The sequence below is a fragment of the Macaca mulatta genome, chromosome 10 (genome assembly GCF_049350105.2).
Source record: "Macaca mulatta isolate MMU2019108-1 chromosome 10, T2T-MMU8v2.0, whole genome shotgun sequence".
Taxonomy (NCBI): domain Eukaryota; kingdom Metazoa; phylum Chordata; class Mammalia; order Primates; family Cercopithecidae; genus Macaca; species Macaca mulatta.
Window position 1 is genome coordinate 29,216,933 of NC_133415.1, and position 19,811 is coordinate 29,236,743.

General features: G+C 42.0%; 1 protein-coding gene, 1 long non-coding RNA gene and 2 pseudogenes across 5 annotated transcripts in view; 1 reads left to right on the forward strand and 3 right to left on the reverse strand.

Moving 5' to 3' along the window:
* The window catches only part of LOC720037 (uncharacterized), a 49,423-nt gene extending 42,707 nt beyond the window's left edge, over positions 1-6,716 (reverse strand). The window contains exons 1-2 of one of the 3 annotated variants that reach the window (XM_077950562.1): positions 6,456-6,716; positions 1,628-4,894 (exon numbers count right to left, since the gene is read on the reverse strand). In XM_077950562.1, coding sequence (XP_077806688.1) covers positions 4,655-4,894; positions 6,456-6,560 — 345 coding nt within the window. In that variant the 5' untranslated portion in view covers positions 6,561-6,716 and the 3' untranslated portion in view covers positions 1,628-4,654. Of the gene's footprint in view, positions 1-1,627; positions 4,895-6,455 lie in introns of those variants that run through there. The other 2 variants (XR_013399482.1, XR_013399481.1) reach the window with 2 other exon arrangements.
* Positions 1,628-3,647, reverse strand: LOC114670543 (actin-related protein 2 pseudogene; annotated as a pseudogene). The gene has a single exon (XR_013399472.1). The product of XR_013399472.1 is annotated as an actin-related protein 2 pseudogene (transcript).
* Positions 4,013-4,546, reverse strand: LOC114670544 (ADP-ribosylation factor-like protein 5A pseudogene; annotated as a pseudogene).
* Positions 6,717-7,020: 304 nt separating the features above from the next.
* Positions 7,021-19,811, forward strand: part of LOC114670547 (uncharacterized) — a 65,427-nt gene continuing 52,636 nt past the window's right edge. Inside the window, exon 1 of the long non-coding RNA XR_003720235.2 lies at positions 7,021-7,142. This is a non-coding gene — a long non-coding RNA (uncharacterized LOC114670547). The remainder of the gene's footprint in view (positions 7,143-19,811) is intronic.

Genomic DNA, 19,811 nt, shown 5'->3' on the forward strand with positions numbered 1-19,811 from the left:
TACTTACCACAGGCTACACAATACCCTCAGAGGATTCATTATGAGAAAAATAACACGGCTTTAATAACTTACTTTGGAAAAAACTAACGAGAAGGCAAATTGGAAGGTGAGACTTCATCTTTGCTTTTTTTTTGACTTTGAAAAAATCTGATTTAACTTTCTGAATCAAAAAGAAGTATTTCATGTTAAATTTAGACTGTTTAGCTTTCCACTATCTCAAGATACTTTCCAGATACTAACAGTACTCAGAACTGTGTAAAAAGTGAACAACCGGTACCATGTTTTAACAAAAAAAGTTTAAATGTAAGACTAACTCTTGGGGACATTACTAAACGTATTTCTAAGAAACCTTCCTCAAAGGTCAAAGTATTGGTAATTCTAATTTAAAAATGTGTAATTTGTAATTACTGGAAATTTAAGTAACAATAGTTTCAAGAGCTAAGAATCAGATTGCTTTCTAACAACAGAACTTTTTTTTCCCTGAGGGATTCATACTTGACAACAACTCCAGTTAAACCTAATACTCCACCCAAATCCCAAATTCAAATGCATTATTTCACCTTGAAATAGTAATATTATAAAATGGAATGTCTAAATTACAAACTATATATACATAATACACCATTTTAACTGTCATATTTATCAGAATTATTAAATAAAAAACATATTCTACATTCAAGGGACAAATGATAAATGCTCTTTCATTGTTTTAGGAGTTCATTCCATTCTTTGTTGTTTTCTACTCCCACGCATTTTAAAATTATGATCAAATGACCAAAGGCCAAGTCAATCCCATATCCCTGAACCCAACTGCCAGTAGGTACTGGCCCTATATATGCGTCCTTTAACAAGCCCCATTCTCAAAATGCCGGGGGTATTTATATAAGAACTTATTCCAAAGTGACTCTAAAATCCACATTCCCAAGATCTAGTATGGGCTATTCATGTGTTCTGAGGCATCTCCAACATGTAGGCAAACTTATCTGTTCAAATTGAGGTAAAACAGACAAAAAACACAATATTAACAGAAGCTACACAATTAAAACTAACCTTTTGCTGCTTATTTAAGCTAATTATGTATTCTTACAAAACAGAAACCCTCAGGTCAATAATGTCTTTGATTTTAGTCACCCCCAAATTAAGCCTCCTCTTTCAAAGCCATTATTAGTTAACAAAAGTTTTAAAATGAAGAAAAATATTTTTTCCAGAACCTGTAATTTTGTAATTAGTATGATACAATTTCTTTTTATTTTTGAAACTTAGAAATAACTCATATATGAGTACTATTTCATATTTTTTTCAGATACCAAGGAATACCTACAGGATTCATAAATAGGATTTTCTGACACTGGCAGGGAAGTCTGCTAACATTTACAAAATACCAAAGACTCTTCTTTCAAACTTCAAAGATGGCTGAGAATTAACAGTTATGATTAGTTTTTGAGTACAAATAAAAAATTTAAATCTTGATTTTTTTTTTTTTGGCCAACATTCTAAACAGTGAAATTTTACTCTACTTCCAGTTTTCAAACCAAAACTAACAAAAAACTAACGAAAATTACCCAACTAGCAGTAAGTCCTGTATTCCAACGTTATTTTTAAACCAATTATAACCTACTGCCAGTAATTATTTGTAAGTACCTGCTTCTTTTATTAAGCACTGGTCAGTTACATAAAAGAATAATTTGCAAGAATGACACTTGGCAATGGGTCACCTTAATGCTTCTGGAATAAACAGAAGCATTAACAAAACACCAGATCATAAGCACTTTTAAATCTGTAATCTGAATTACCAAAAGGATTTTTAAATGTTACTTTTCCACTGATAGATGGTAGGAAGTCTAGTCCCAGCTAACACAGTTGATTTTAAAAAACACACAAATCCCTAAGCCACATAGTAACGGAATACTACACTTGTGCTTTTTATATCATATGGAAACAGCTCCAGGCAGAGTACAAGAAGAAACCTGCCAAATCAAAGTACAGTAAATAAAGTTCCTCTATGTACTACAGAGAGAAAACCATAAAAATAAAAATCAGAAGACCACCTACTGTTGCCCCCCCACCCCAACAAAAAACACCCAAAACATTTTCGTTTTGAACCTAACATTTCCCTAAGATGTTCACAGGAGAAGCTTTAAGGTACTTAAAGCCACAGCAGTACAGTTGAAAGCGCCACACTACAGAGGAAATGCCCTAAAGGGTTCAGCAGCTGCCCACCCATCCCGAACCACCCCCCATCTCAGTAATATATAAAAGCTCCTGTTTTTTTTTTAATGCTAATAAAGGCATACTACCTAGTGTGCTAAAGATTACAACTAGCAGCATTAGAGTAGTAAAGTGAAAATAGGAAGCCTACAGGAATGATCTAAATGACCACTTTGAAGAAACAAAGCAGCAGACAGGACCCTTAGCCCTCTTGTCTATGTAGGGAAGCAGTTGAATTAAACTCAGATTTACCCACATTAACAAAAATTTAACAAAGCTTCCCCAAGACACCAGAATAAAACTTGACCTTTCCAGTCTAAAAGGCAGAGAGAGGCCTCTACCATGTCCTGGAGTTGAATGAGTTCAAAGATTGGCAATAAAGGAAAAAAGAAAGCATTACGGGTGTGATGCCAACAAGCTTTGGAGTTTTCTAACAGTCACACCAAGTTTCTCCAGCACACAGGCACCCTTTTCCTGGTACTCTTGTCGGGTCATCCAAAAGTTGTCTTTGTCTTTCATGGTATCTGCTAGAACTGCACCACCCAGGAATACCATGTGCTTTCTGCTGGGTGGGTCTCCAATGCTGATCTCAAATTTAGAAAGTTTTTCCACAACACCCTTTAAAATTCCTTCTAAGTAAAGCTGTTTAAGTTCTCGTTCCAACGGTGAAGGCAGGCCACGATACATAGCAGACCCTCCAGAAAGCACAATGTATTTGTAGGATTCAGATTTGGTATCAGTGTCAGCTGCCTGAATTGTGTTAAAAAGCAATTCAGCAACACCAGCTCCTTCAACATTGATCAAATAAGGCTGAAATAAAATTTCTCGTGCTTCAAATCTCTCTCCCCCAACTTTGAAGATATGTCCATCTGGGAGTGTATAAGATTCAACTAATACTTTGGTTTCTAAGGCCAGTTTCTGCTCTTGCTCAATATTATATCCCAAGTAACAGAGTTTTTCTTTAATCATGTGAACCATTTCAAAATCAGCAGGGTGGTTGAAGGCGTATCCTCGCAATAGAAGCAACACGCTTCTAGTTATATCCCTCCCAGCAATATCCAGTCTCCTGATAAGATGAGGGAGAGAAAAACCTTCATATACTGGGCAAATATGAGTCACACCATCTCCAGAGTCTACCGCTACATCAGTCAATAAACCTTGAGCGTACAAAGTCAGAACTATCTGGATGGCTGCATATACACCAGAAAATTGCTAAGTTTCAAACATTACCTCTACAGTCCTCTCTCTGTTTTGGTTGGGTCCATAGGACGTTCTGTGAGCAAGATTTTACAATTTCTGATATCTATATTAAGTTTCTCTGGTCCAAACGTGTAGTCCCACAGGTGTTTCATGTCATCCCAATTTCGTACTATGCCATTTCCCACAGGCTAGTTAACTTCTAACATTGATCGTAATTCGCTTGCCTCATCACCAACCATAAAATCCTTGTTCAATGTTTCCCACTTTGGTGGTTGATCTGATAACAGTTCTTCTAACCAAAGCTGGGAAGATGTGTTCTGGAAAGTTAGAGCCTGCACATCCACACTTCACAAACCCGGTGCTGTTGTCGCACACCACCACCTTCCCGTCCTGGCTGTCTATCCTCCGCCAGGGGGAGAGCCGCTGCCACCCGGCCGTTTTCTCTTCTTCCTCCTCCCTCTCCATCTTTGCTTTCAAATAAGTGGTCTTAATTCGTCCTCCTATGGAAAAAGTTTAAATCAGTTTATTATAAATATATCTAAACCATTAATTTTTGCAGCTTTCAGGTAAAGTCCAGCACTTCATTTATACAAAGTCTATGAGGTCATAGAGATCTAATCTTAAGTCGAGACATCCATTCAAGTCTTCGGCACAATCCCTCGCCAGTTAGAGCACATCATGCCTGGATATGCCACTGGTGTTCCTTAATAGAACGTAGCTTCAAAAACTGGGCGATTTCTGCTACAGTCATGCATTCTTTAACATCTTGTTTATTAGCAAATCTCAGCAATCCAGCTTTTCTTAGGTCTTCATGCGCTAACATTTTAGAGTTCTTCTCTAGTTACAGAAATCCTCTATCTGTACTGTCCACAACAACTATTACAAACTCTGTGTTAGTAGAGTACGTGTTTCAGGAACAACGAAAAGATTCTTGGCCACCAATATCCCACATTAGGAAACGTGTATTATTCATCACTAACTCTTCTACGTGATTTTCTCTTGTAGATGTATGTACAACTTCATTCATAGAAAATTGGTAAAGAACGGTAGTTTTCCCTGCATTATCCAGCCCAACAATGAAAACTTTGTGCTCCTGGTGATTGAACAGTCTCCATGTTCTAGTGAAGAAAATTCTCATTCTCGGGCACGGACCCCCGGCTGCAGACACCCGGGCCTCCTGGCCTCCCCTGGCTCAGGCTGACTGGGGAAGAGAGAGAGGCACTGAAGCCTCCATCTCTGGTGCTGCTCAGGCGCTGGCCCACTTCCAGGGAACCGGAGGGAGGCCGAAGCCCAGGTCGCCCTGCCGCGTGAGAAGTCCCGCCGCGGCGCGACAGCGGCGGGACTTCTCACGCGGCACTCGCCTGGCTCGCGGACATCGCAGCCAGGTTGTCCGCGAGGAGCATCGCGGGCCAGCGCCCTCCCCCAGCTCCTCTCGGGCAGCTGCACCAAAGTAATTCTTTTCCAACACACAAGGTCCTTTGCTTACCTAATAGGACCAAATGAAATGAAAGCATGTTAAAACTAATCCATTATTCAAACATTACAAATGGAATTCACACATACAAAGTTGAATCCATGCCACTCTATACATAACGATGCAATTTTCAACATAGTTTTCTGATAAAATGTCAAGCGTCCTACATAATTAAAAAACTATCAAGATTTCTCTTTTCATCAATGAATTTGGCCTATTAAAATAACACAATAAACATAACAGACCATGTGATAGTTTTCCAACATCTTTCTATCTATAAAGTTTGTATAAGATTAAATCTCACAAGAAGAAAAGTAAATATAAATAAAATAGAAGAGATGATTTAAAAATCAAAACACAGATCATATAAGGGCTTGTGTGAAACTTACGAATGCTTCAACGAAGAATTATAGTTTGAGAATTTTGAACTGTTCACATGGTATGCTTTGGAAACAGCATATACTGTTAGAAATGTGACAATGAATAAAATGATCGGGTAACATAAATGAAAAATGGCCTCGAACCGGCGGTAGTAAGTAACCAATGTGGAAAACTGGATGGAGAATTAACTCCATCCAGGGGCAGGGGGCGCAGGGGAGAGACAGAAAAATGACAGACATAAATCAAACAGAATAGAGAACTCAGAAATAAATTCAAGCATTTACAGTCAACTCATTTTTAACCTAGGCATCAAGAACACACCTTCCAGAAGGGCAATCTCTTCAATAAACTATGCTAGGAAATACCCAACACCCACATGTAGAATAAATCTAGACAACTATCATAAACAAAAATCAACTCAAAATAAAGATTTAAATGTAGGACCTGAAATTGACACTACCAGAGAAGAAAACATAGGATAAATGCTTAATGAAATTGGTTAGGACAAGGAGTTTTCAAATAGACATCAAAAGTACAAGCAACAAAAGCAAAAACAGACAAATATAATTACATTAAACTTAAAAGCTTCTGCAAAGCAGAGGAAGCAATCATTAGAATGAAGAAACAATCCAGATAATGGTAGAAAGTATTTGCAAACTATACATCAGACAAGCGGTTAATACACAAAATATAGAAAGACTTCTCAAACGCAAAAATACAAATAATCTAATTTAAAAATCAGAAAAAGATCTACCCAAAACCTTTGTCTCTGCCATCATTATTTCCCCAACTTGTTTTCCCAACTGCCTTCAGCCTCCTCCCTCTCGCCACCCTTTTTTCTTTCTCCCTCTACCCCCCAAAACTTTTTCCCCACCATTTTCCCCACACCATCCCTTTGCAAAGCCCTCTCTACTTCCCTGCTCACCACCCTTTTCCCCACCAGCGCTCTCATCCCCGTTTTGCTCCTCCATCTACCCAAAACCATTTCCTCCCATTTTTCCCAAAGCCTTCTTCCCACTCCTGCGGCTCACCACCCTCTTTTCCCCATCCACCCAAAAACTTATTTTCCCCCCATCTTTTCCCCACCCTCTGTCTGCAACGCCTTCTCCTGCTCGCCATCCTTTTTTCCATTTGGCACGCACCACCCTCTTCACCCCTCCACATACCCCAAAACTATTTTTTCCCCTCCTACCACTTCAGCTGCTGCTGCTGTCTCCGTGGCCGCCACCAACCGAGGCGAGGAGAGGTGGGATGTCACAGGCCCCAGCCTCCAACGCAGGGCACTTAGCTCTCCCATCTCGTCCTCTAGCCGGACAGGAACAGCTCCCGCCGCTGGTAGCCCTCCTACCACTCCCCGGTGCTGCCTCCAGCCTCCAGCGTGCAGTTAAGTGGCTTCCTAACCCAGCACGCACCGACCGAGCAGACACACACGCAGAAAATCCTGTCGTGACCTGATTGCCCACTGCAGCATGCTTTATATACTGAGGTTAGGCAATTGGGGGCGGGGGGGAGAGGTTCCTGGACTACATGTTCTGATTGGATGAGAGAAAAAAACCTCTAGGCCTATTCTGATTAGACTTTATTTTCATGCTCTGATTGGTTGTTCCAATACTGGCTCTCATCCAATCAGAACATCATAATAAAGTCCAATCAGAGTAGGCCTACGGGTTTTCTCTCATCCAATCAGAACATGTAGTCCAGGAACCGCATTGCGCAACCTCAGTATATAAAGCATGTTGAGGCCAGCCGTCAGGTCATTCTAGGGTTGTCTGCGTATACATGTGGAGGTGTTAACATGCTACCTTAGGAAGCTACCTACTACACGCTGGAGGCTGGAGCCCGTGGTACTGTGGCTTTCCTCTGGCTTCGCCTCGCTGTGGTAGGTGGTGGCGATCGAGACCCCAGGGCCGCGGAAACAGTAGGAGGGCCACCGGCAGCGGGAGCTGCTCCTGTCCGGCTAGAGGACAAGGAGATGGGAGAGCTACATGCCTCATGTTGGAGGCTGGGGCCTGTAACAGCGCACCTCGCCTTGCTGTGGTTGGTGGCGGCCACGGAGAGGGCAGCTCAGCCGAAGTGGTAGGAGGGGAGAAAATAGTTTTGGGGTAGATGGAGGGGTAAAGAAAGTGGTGAGTGCTGAAGGGAAAAAAGGATGGCAAGGAGGAGAAGGCGTTGCAGACAGACTGTGGGGAAAAGATGGTGGGAAAATAAGTATTTGGGTAGCTGGAGGGGGGAAAAGAGGGTGGTGAGCAGCAGGAGTGGGGAGAAGGCTTTGGGAAAAGATGGGGGAAAATGTTTTTGGGTGGATGAAGGAGCAAAAGAGGGTGATGAGTATGCGAGAGGGGAAAGAGGGTGGCCAGGGAGAGGGGAAGAGATGGTGGGGAAAAGGGTAGTGAGTGGGAGAGTAGAGAAGGGCTTTGTGAGAAGGTGGTGGGGGAAAAGTTTTAGGGTAGACGGAGAAAGAAGAGTGTTGACAGGGAGGGGGCCGAAGGGGCAGTCGGGAAAAGAAGGTGGGGAAGTAATGGTGGGGAAAAAGGGTTTTCGGTAGATCTTCTTCTGATTTTTAAATTAGATTATTTGTATGTTTGCTTTTGAGTAGTCTTGCTTTCTGTATTTTGTGTATTAACCGCTTGCCTGATGCATAGTTTGCTAATATTTTCTTCTACTCTCTGGATTGTTTCTTCTACTGAGTGCTGCTTCTGCTTTGCTTGTAAGTTTAATGTAATTATATTTGTCTATTTTTGCTTTTGTTGCTTGTACTTTTGATGTCTATTTGAAAATTCCTTGTCCTAACCATTTCATTAAGTATTTATCCTATGTTTTCTTCTCTAGTAGTGTCATAGTTTCAAGTCCTACATTTAAATCTTTATTTTGAGTTGATTTTGGTATACGATAAGATAACGGTCTAGATTTATTCTTCTACTTGTGGGTGTTGGGTGTTTCCTAGCACAGTTTATTGAAGAGATTGTCCTTCCGGAAGGTGTGTTCTTGATGCCTAGGTTAAAAATGAGGTGACTGTAAATGCGTGAAATTATTTCTGAGTTCTCTATTCTGTTTGATTGGTTTATGTCTGTCTGTCATTTGTCTCTGTCTCTCTCCTGCCCCCTTTTTTTGGCAGTGCCATGCTGTTTTGATATTATACTATAGAGTTGCAGTTACTATGGATTTATAGTATATTTTGTAGTATATTTTAAAATCAGGTAGTGTGATGCCTCCAGCTTTTCTTTTTATTCAAGATTTTTGAATAAAAAGTTGTTTCTCTTAGTATTGTATAAATATAGATCCACTGCCTCCTGTTTGCATACTTTTTTTTTTTTTTTTTTTTTTTTTGAGATAGATAGTCTAACTCTGTCGCCCAGGCTGCAGTGCAGTGGCGCGATCTTGGCTCACTGCAAGCACTGCCTCCCGGGTTCACGCCATTCTCCTGCTTCAGCCTCTTGAGTAGCTGGGACTACAGGTGCTCGCCACCACACCGGCTAATATTTTCTATTTTTAGTAGAGATGGGGTTTCACTGTGTTAGCCCAGATGATCTCGATCTCCTGACCTCGTGATCCGCCCACCTGGGCCTTCCGAAGTGCTTGGATTACAGGCGTGAGCCTCAGCACCCAGCCGCATTGCTTCTAATAAGAAATCTGCCTTTATCATTATGTTGTTCACCTGAGTCTAACACGTCTTTTCTCTCTGACTACTTTTAAGAGCATTTTATCATCACAGATTTTTTTTCCCCCAATTTGATTGCGGTGAGTGTTGTTTTCTTTATGTGTGTTTTTTTCTCTGTGTGTGTGTGTGTCTGGGATTTGTTCAGCTTCTTGGATAGTGTGTATATATTTTTAACCAAACTTGGAACACTTGGGTCACTATTTAAATTGTTTTTCTACCCTCTCACCACAGTAATCTTATCTCCTTTTATGCCTCTAATTATACGATTATGGCAATTTAATAATGTCCGAAAACTCACACATTTACTTTTCTCATCTTTTCTTTTTTTTTGGGTGATTTTTTGGGGGATAGCTTCCATTGCTACATCATTAAGTTCACTCATCTATTTGTTGATAGCATTTAATCTGTAATCAAGCTCATTCAGTCTATTTGTTAAAAGGGACATTTTAGGCATCATTTCTGAAAGTTTAACTTGGGTCTTATATCTTCTGTATCTCTACTTAACCTGGTAAATCCATCCTCTACCCTCATAATCAAGTAGAATATAGTTGTAAGAATTGCTGTTGTGCTCCTGCCTGCAAAGTTTATCATATGTCAAATTTAAAGGCCATTTTGGATTAATTTTTCTTTTTGTTTCTTATAGCATATTTTGTTTCTTTGCAGACAGTGTTGATTGGATGCAGACCATGTACGTTTGTCCTTGTTGGATTCAGAATATTTTTGCATTTCTTTCTCTATTTTTGTCTTTTATTTTTGGATCCAGTAAAAATATTTGAAAACTGTTTGAACTTTCCTCACCTTTTACACTGTCTTAGTAGAGAACTGAGCAGTCTTATGTGACATTTTCCCCAGTACTGAAATTCTTGGATAGTGGATGCAAATCTGTTCTCCATTCCCTAAAATATTTGCCCCAGTTCTTGTCTGAGCCCTGAGCCTGAGGGCCTTCTCTGGGTAATTTCTCAAGATCAGAAGGGCCAGGTGGGTTTCAGAATTTTACTCAATAGAAGGAGTTTCAAAGGAAGCAACAGTTAGGCCCTGTGCACTTGAGAACCACAGGGGAACTTGGACTCATTAGGGTCCCCAGACCAAGGTTCACGGTGCCCATAGAATGAATGCAATTTTCTATAAATAACTAAATCACAATGACTATGTATGAGCCCTTAATATATGCCAGATGCCTTGGTGATTGTTTTACAAACATTACCTCAAGAAAACTTTCATAACATGGAATAGGATGATGCCAAGCCCTATGCTCAAGGCCCAGTGTTTATTAGGAAATCAGTATTGGGAGGTTAAATGTTTTCCCAAGTCTCTCCCAAACAATACTGAGTGGAGTCCAGATTCCATCCAGGAGATGCACATCAGAGCCTAAACTTCCAGCCCCTCCCTGCCCTGCCTCCTGCACCCTGCTCTGTCTCCTCCTCCTCCCACATCCAAGGTCTTTGGGGTCCGTTTTGTTTTCATTTGCTAGCGCTTCCTTAATGAGATACCAAAGACCTGCTGGCCTAAAGAGTAGACACATCTTTTCTCACAGTTCTGAAGCTGGGGAGTCAAGATAAAGGTGTTGGTGGGTTTAGTTTCCCCTGAGGCCTCTCTCCTTGGCTTGCAGGTCACTACCTCCTTGCTGTGTCCTCACGTGATCTTCCCTCTGCACGCTTGTCTCTGTTGTCTCATTTCTGTGTGTGCAAATTCCTTTTCTTAGGAGGAAACCAGCCAGATTTGATAACAAGCCACTCTCATGACCTCAATTTCACTCCTCTCTTTAAAGATCCTATCCCCAAACTCAGTCACACACTGTGTGTTAGAGTTTCATTGTACAAATTTTGGGACACAATTTAGTCAATAATCCCCTACCCTATAGACTCCAAAAATTCGTGTCTTCCTCACTTGTAAAACACATTCACCCCATCCCAACAGCCCAAGTCCTTCACTAACTCAGCATCAGCTCTAAGACCCAACTCTCATTTGTATAAAATGTAAATCAAGTGTGAGTGATTCTCCAGGTGTGATTCATCCTGAGGATTTAAAGGATAACAGCTTTGGGGAGTTTCTCCTTTCTGCTGCTATCATCTGGGTGTCTAGAAAATAAAATGCCTACTTTATTTGCTAAGATTGAAAGAAAAGCGTGAGTCAGCATCAGCAACATTTGTGAGTTCAATGCGGGGGAAGTCCCGTCTGTGCATTCTTGAAATAATTCAATAATCCCAATGCCCATGAAATTAAATTTAATAATCAATAGGTATGGAATATCTCTGTCAGTGTTTAGAAAAGAGCAATAGTTGATACAGAAAAAAAAATATACCAAAAGTTGAGTTGTTTTCAGAGTAGAATACATCCAAGTTAACGATGATGAATCATAAACAGAAATGGTTTAGTCCAAAGAAAATTAATCACTTGTATAGATATGAAACTACTAATTCCAATTTTAGCATTAAGCATCAATATATTTTTAAAAATTTTATTTTTTATTTATTTTTTTACTTTAAGTTTTAGGGTACACGTACACAATGTGCAGGTTTGTTACATGTGTATACATGTGCCATGTTGGTGTGCTGCACCCGTTAACTCGTCATTTACATTAGGTATTTCTCTTAATGTTATCCCTCCCCCAACCCCACAACAGGCCCCGGTGTGTGATGTTCCCCGCCCTGTGTCCAAGTGTCCTCATTGTTCAGTTACCACCTATGAGTAAGAACATGCAGTGTTTGGTTTTCTGTCCTTGTGATAGTTTGCTCAGAATGATTGTTTCCAGCTTCATCCATGTCCCTGCAAAGGATATGAACTCATCCTTTTTTAAGGCTGCATAGTATTCCATGGTGTATATGTGCCTCATTTTCTTTCTTTCTTTTTTTTTTTTGGAGACAGAGTCTTGCTCTGTTGCCCAGGCTGGAGTGTAGTGGCCGGATCTCAGCTTACTGCAAGCTCCGCCTCCTGGGTTTACGCCGTTCTCCTGCCTCAGCCTCCCGAGTAGCTGGGACTACAGGCACCCGCCACCACATCTGGCTAGTTTTTTTTTGTATTTTTTTGGTAGAGACGGGGTTTCACCATGTTAGCCAGGATGGTCTCGATCTCCTGACCTCATGATCCACCTGTCTCGGCCCCCCAAAGTGCTGGGATTACAGGCTTGAGCCACCGCGCCTGGCCTGTGCCTCATTTTCTTAATCCGGTCTATCATTGATGGACATTTGGGTTGGTTCCAAGACTTTGCTATTGTGAATAGTGCTGCAATAAACATACAAGTGCATGTGTCTATATAGTAGCATGATTTATAATCCTTTGGGTATATACCCAGTAATGGGATGGCTGGGTCAAATGGTATTTCTAGTTCTAGATCCTTGAGGAATCGCCACACTGTCTTCCACAATGGTTGAAGTAGTTTACACTCCCACCAGCAGTATAAATGTGTTCCTATTTCTCCACATCCTGTCCACACCTGTTGTTTCCTGACTTTTTAATGATTGCCATTCTAACTGTTGTGAGATGGTGTCTCATTGTGGTTTTGATTTGCATTTCTCTAATGACCAGTGATGATGAGCATGTTTTCATATGTCTGTTAGCCGCATAAATGTCTTCTTTTGAGATGAGTCTGTTCATATCCTTCGCCCACTTTTTGATGGGGTTGTTTAATTTTTTTCTTGTAAGTTTGTTTAAGTTCTTTGTAGATTCTGGATATTAGCCCTTTGTCAGATGCATGGATTGCAAAAATTTTCTCCCATTCTGTAGGTTGCCTCTTCACTCTGATGGTAGTTTCTTTTGCTGTGCAGAAGCTCTTTAGTTTAATTAGATCCCATTTGTCTATTTTGGCTTTTGTTGCTATTGCTTTTGGTGTTTTCGTCATGAAGTCCTTGCCTATGCCTATGTCCTGGATGGTATTGCCTAGGTTTTCTTCTAGGGTTTTCATGGTTTTCGGTCTAACAAGTCAGAAGACAGGTGATTTCTGCATCAATATTTTTATGTACAAATAGGAAGCTTCTCAATGGTTACAAAAAAGTGCAATTGTCTTCTACTTAATGTTAGAATTCCTTTATGAGGTCACTTTGTTCTTGACAGTGGAAAGAAAAGAATGTTCCTTATATAGAGGTTTCCTTATACCTAAGAAAAGGGAAAAAAAGACTTTTACAGAAAATAATTTGAAGCATAAACACTTTTCCTGGAAACTTGCTTTGGGGTCTTTATATCTTAAAATCTCAAATTCTTTATTTCCTTGTCACATTCTGAATTTTACAGTCTTCATGCTTTATATAAATGTCCAATACATTGAAAACTTAAACTTCATTTACTTACCTGTTATAATCCCCAGAACTTTAATGATCTTGTATGTTTTGGTTTCAGATACAAGGCTCATCTTAGGACTTTTTTCTCTGAGCCTGTGCTGGATTATTCATGACTTGGTACAAGCTGCCTTGACCATTTGCCCCTCCTTCTTCCTCTGTTTTGCCTCCTGGGGGGAGTCTATTCCTCATATACTAAAGCTCTCCCAAAACTCAAAGCAAATGGATAGAAATAAAAGTAATGAGATTGTGACACAGGGCTGCCTTGGGCAGACCTAAGATCCAATCAAATAGATGATACACATATATTCATATATATATGTGTGTATATATGTATATATATGTATATACGTGTGTGTGTGTGTATATATAAAGACCCAGGCCACTATGGGAGGTGAAATACAGGGTTGCCCTCAAAGAGACCTCCACCTAGAAAATATGCTGGTGGACTTTTCAAATTTCAAGTGACTCTGCAAACAAGGGACCACATTCTATAGGCCTTCCCTTGTCTGCCATAGAACTCAGAGTGGTTTTTATAGTTTTAAATGGTTACATCATGAATGGTGTTAAGTACCTGCATAATAGTCTCAGAGTTGAGTCTCGGGCACCAAAGAGTAAAATCCTTCTTATCTGGACATTTAAGAAAAAGTTTACCAAATCCTAAAAAATACACAGTGCTGAAACATTTGAGAAAATGCTCCACTTCAAGCAGAATAGGTGGAATCAAAAATAAAAGTGTAACAAGTAACATTTTAAAATCTGAAATATTGGCAAAAATTCAAACTTTCGACACTGTACTCTGACCAGGTATTTATGGCTGGCATTATAAATTGGTAGAACTGGCCGGGCGCGGTGGCTCACGCCTGTAATCCCAGCACTTTGGGAGGCCGAGGCGGGCGGATCACAAGGTCAGGAGATCCAGACCATCTTGGCTAACACGGTGAAACCCCGTCTCTGCTAAAAAAAAAAAAAAAAAAAAAAAAAAAAAATACAAAAAATTAGCCGGGTGCGTTGGCAGGCACCTGTAGTCCCAGCTACTGGGGAGACTGAGACAGGAGAATGGCGTGAACCCGGGAGGCGGAGCTTGCAGTGAGCCAAGATCGCGCCACTGCACTCCAGCCTGGGTGATGAGCAAGACTCCATCTCAAAAATAAATAAATAAATAAATAAATAAATAAATAAATAGGTAGAACCCCTCTGGAGAGGAATCTGAGAATAATGAGTAAAAATTACAAGTGCACATCCTTCTGACTCAGAAATTTGGCTTCTAGAAATTTAATTTATCCTACGTTCATATTCACACATGAACCCAAAGAAGTCTGCATAAGGATGTTCACTGCAGTGTTTATTTGTGAGATGAAAATCATGGCGATAACCCTTAGAGTCGAGTTGGCTAAAATTCTACCGTGGAATACTCTGTAGCCTTAGAATGAATGGGGAGTGCTCTATGCCTAGGGTGTCTCAGGAAAGAAGAAATGGTGCATGCATGGGATGCTCTTTAACCTTACACTTCACTCTCTCCTTTTCCACTGAGTTCATCTACATCTGCCAAAGAGGTTAGGGACAGCGGGAGCCTCCCTCCGGCTGGGCCTGGCCACCTTCTCTGGCCTCTGGATGCATCCCAGCCTGACAGCTTGGCTGCAGCTTTATGACCAACACACAGCCAGAACCACTGAACTAAGTGGCTCAGCAATTCTAGGTGCACCAAAGTATCGAAATCACAAACGTGTTCTCTTAACATGCTGAATATTAGGAATGATTTTTATGGAGCAATAGACAATACCCTTTGGGTTTTAAAGTAAATTTAATGGTGTATGTTTCAGATATACAACATGTTATTGGATACAAATATATTAAAATGGTTACTTTGTTTGTAATATAATCTATATAATTAAAGTTCATGGGCCGGGCGGTGACTCACGCCTGTGATCCCAGCACTTTGGGAGGCCAAGATGGGTGGATCACAAGGTCAGGAGTTAGAGATCAGCCTGGTCAATATGGTGAAACCCTGTCTCTACTAAAAATACAAAAATTAACCAGGTATGGTGGCGGGCACCTGTAGTCCCAGCTACTCGGGAGGCTGAGGCAGGAGGAGAATTGCTTAAACCCGGGAGGCGGAGGTTACAGTGAGCCGAGATTGCGCCACTGCATGCCAGCCTGGGTGACAGAGCAAGACTCCGTCTCAAAAAAAAATAAAAAAAAAAAAAGGTTCATAAAAGCCAAACTGTATATGAGGTTGGTACACAGGTAATTGTGGTTTTTGCCATTGATAGTAATGACAAAAACTACATTAACTTTTGTGCCAATCTAATGTAATAATGGTTCTGCTTAACAGCTGGCTCAGAAAATATAAATTTTGAACCCAGCTCTTGTCCGAATATTTTCTAAATTCTTACCATTAGTAGATGAATAAAGGTTCAGCAACAGAAGTATTGACACCCATGGAGATTAGAAATGCTGGATGTCAATGAGAAAGCGGGGCTGACTCAGGTTGACTCTTCCCTGGGGAGCCATATTGGAACTCCCATCCTGTGTGGAGACCATCTGCTTGTGGGGAGTTTCTAGGACAGGGACTCAGTGATATGAGGAGCCGGGGATTCTGAATGAACACTGAGCCCATCGATAAAATTCTCCCCAGCTCAGCAACCTTAGGTATTGGGGCAAAGAGCAGGAGCAATAAAAAGAAAACGGCTTCCTTTTTGTTCCTAATCCCTTGGAAACATCTTCAGATCTTAGCGGTCACTGCCTCAGGTGCAGGAGGTAGCTCAGCCAGGAGGGCCATCCTCCCTAGAGCGTGGTGGACAGAGAGTTGAGTAAGATGCGGTTTCTGGAAACTCCCCATAATGGCTTCCGTCCAGATTGGGCTGCACAGCGTGGGAGATGGGGATGCAGTTAGAGTGAGGCTGTTCCTCGAAACAGCAGGGACTGTGTCAGTCAGGAAGCTGCTTGTCACTGTCCCTGCATTTGAAGAGCTAGGAAGAGTTGTGCATTCAGGGACCACAGCACAAAAGCAACAGGAAGCTTTCCCTGTGCTGGATGAGAAACCACAGAGCAGGTTTCCTTTGGACTTCATGGTGGAAAAGGAGAGGAGCTGAGAGAGGAGAATTCTCGAGGCCGTGCTGCAGGAAGCCCCTTGCACAGGGTGAAGAAGCATCTTCAGAGCAAGGAGGAAGCCTGAGAGCCCAGGGCAGGTTTTGGATGAGGAGGCAGCTGAGACTGAGGGCTGGAGACCCCTCCTTTACAGCCACAGCTTCCTTTATCTTCCTGCTCCATCAGCAGATGTTGACCCATATGCACATCTGGGATCGGGCATCCTCAACACTGTCCCTCTGTGAGACTCAGTGCCCAGCAGCTATGACCGACCTTCCTGCTGAGAGTCACATTTGCAGTGGACTCAGCTGTGGACATGGTCCTACTAAGCACGGGATCAGAGTCAGTAGCATACAGAGCCCAGCGTTGGGCATGGTGTGCATTGGCCCCCCCGCTGCTGCACACCCAGCATGGTCCTACTGTGTGGAAATGGTTCTGCTGCCTAGAGTGAGCACTGTCCTTTCTTGGGGAACTTTGTGCAAAGCTTTACAGAAATCTCTCATGACAAATGATGGGGTTGAGAAATGCTGGCTCCAGACAGCTGACAGCCAAATGGGAGCATGGGAATCTTGAAGACTCTGCCTGGAAAACAGATTAACAGCTACAATAGACATTCATGCACAACTGGGGAAGTGTGAGCTTGGACTGGAGAGAAGATTGTTGTTCGTTATTGAGAGAGAGAGGGAGGGAGAGAGAGGCCCAAGAGCACAGGGGAATCAGTTGCTGCTACAGTGAGAGGGAAAATGGTGCTTATTATACTATTCTCTCATTGTTATTAATTGAACGATTTCAAAATTAAACTAGGCTCACTTTTATCCAGAGTATGCAGTATTTTTATTATGGAATGAGGAGTAAACCAACTTGCTCTTCAAAATGTTGACAGAAAAAGTGTGACATAGAGGAGGCAGGTAAAATAAACATTTTCCTTACCGTTTTAATTATTTGTAAGTGTGCGATTCAGCAACAGTCAGTACATTCAGAATGTTTCGCAGCCGCAGCCATGACCATTATTCATCTGCAGAGCTTTTTCACCATTCCACACAAACACTGTGGGCCCATTAGACACTGACTTTAGAAACTTTGGAGGTTGGGAACAAATCGCAGAGTGTGTTGTCAGGAGAAAGTCCCCAGGTAGGACCCTAGGTGGTCTTTGCATATCCTCCACAGTTTCCTTGGAAACAAAAACAAAACAAAACAAATAAAATGGCTTCCAATATTTTTTTCCTTTCTAGTAAAGAGTCTGTGAGTTGATTTTCTTTCTTTTTGTTTTTTTTGAGACGCAGTCTCGCTCTGTCGCCCAGGCTGGAGTACAGTGGTGCGATCTCAGCTCACTGCAAGTGCAAGCTCTGCCTCCCGGGTTCACACCATTCTCCTGCCTCAGCCTCCAGAGTAGCTGGGACTATAGGTGCCCACTACCACACCCGGCTAATTTTTTTTTGTAGTTTTAGTAGAGATGAGGTTTCACCATGTTAGCCAGGATGGTCTCGATCTCCTGCCCTCGTGATCCACCCACCTCGGCCTCCCAAAGTGCTGGGATTACAGGCCTGAGCCATCACACCTGGCCCTGTCCTGATTTTTAAATAGTATTGCGTCTACCGTATGTGGAAAGTAAGAGAGAGCCCTTTGTTTTCCTCAGTAGGTTTTAATTATGTGATCTCCTTGTAGAAGTAACGGAAACTCTGGAGTTTCCTGTGTGGTTGTGAATGTGTAATTAGCTTTGGGCAGGGCTCCCAGAGCTGTGAACCCTGTCCTGAGGAGCACTGGGATATTCTAGTGAGCGTTCAGGCCACCCAGATTGCAGCCTCGTGAATGAAGGGTTTATTTCTCTAATGAGAGTGGTTTGTGTCTTCACCCAAGTAATGTTTTAATATAAAATTATGACAAATATTTTACATTTAAAAATAGGTATCTATAAATTAATATGATTTTTAAAAACAACTTCAATAAATGTTTAATGAAGTAATTTCAATACATTTGAATAATTTAGTGTAGACTCAAGGGGTGCATGTGCAGGTTTGCTGCGTGGGTGTGTTGCAGGATGCTGAGGTTTGGGGTGTGGATCCTGTCACCCAGGTAGTGAGCATAGTCTTTCAACTCAAGACCATCCATCATTCCCTCCTTTCAATTAGTATGATTATAACTAAGAATTTTACTTTTACAGCTCTAATTTAATACATATTGATCTAGACCTGGCAATAACTATTCTGCTCTAAGAAAGTTGGAATGGAGTCTTGCTCTGTCGCTCAGGCTGGAGTGCAGTGGCACAATCTTGGCTCACTGCAAGCTCCGCCTCCCGGTTTCACACCATTCTCCTGCCTCAGCCTCCTGAGTAGCTGGGACTACAGGCGCCCACCACTAAGCCCAGCTAATTTTTTGTATTTTTTTTGTATTTTTAGTAGAGATGGGGTTTCACCGTGTTAGCCAGGATGGTCTCGATCTCCTGACCTTGTGATCCACCTGCCTTGGCCTCCCAAAGTGCTTGGATTACAGGCATGAGCCACCGTGCCCGGCCAGAAAGGCTTTATGTTAAATAACATGGTCCTTTCAAAATGAAAAATTTGATTAAGAATACCAGCATGGGCCTGGAACAGTGGCTCACGCCTGTAATCCCAGCACTTTGGGAGGCCGAGGGCGAATCACCTGAGGTCAGGAGTTTGAGACCAGCCTGGCCAACATGGTGAAACCCCGTCTTTACTAAAAATACAAAAATTAACCAGGCATGGAGGCAGGCACCTGTAATCCCAGGTACTCGGGAGGCTGAGGCTGGAGAATCACTTGCACCCGAGAGGCAGAGGCTGCAGTGAGCTGAGATCACCCCATCACACTTCAGCCTGTGAAATTGTGCAATATTCATTGAGATCAAAATCTCACATTCCTAACTTGTGTTATATGTGTATTGGAGGACATATGGAGTGGCAGAAGCAAAGTAGGGTTTGAATTCAGACTGTTGTTCCTCAAGAATGAATTGACCTGGAGAGAATTACTTACAATCTCTGATCCTTAGTTCCTTCATCTAGAGATACCCACTTAGGCTCTTGTGAGGATTCAGTGAACTGTACGAGGTACTGCACAGGACATGGTGCTTGCTGCCTGGGAGAGGCTCAAGGCCTTCAGTGCCTTTCCCTGTTATTTTGGGAGCAGTACATCTGTGTTGGTGTTTTTAAGAAACACTGACAAATACATGGGGCATACATGGACTATTGTTGTTTCAGATTTTTCTTAGAACACAGAGGCAGGATCCACAATGTTTTTATGAGGAGAGCTACTTTTTGTCCCCTCATCCCGCCCAGACCTTGACTTTACTGGACTAGAGGTTTCAGTGATGTGTGCTGATGTGACACCCTTGAGCAAAGTTGGAGAAGAGATAGTGGTAATTTCCACCACTTCCCCTTCTCCGAGACTGGAAGTGCTGTGAACTGTGCTCCTTAGCTCCTCTGCTCTGTAGTCTCTGCCTGGGGGCTGCGGAGGGGCTCTAGGAAGGAGTGTCAGCCAGTGATTCCTCCCCCTTGACCAGGTGGGGACCCAGGAT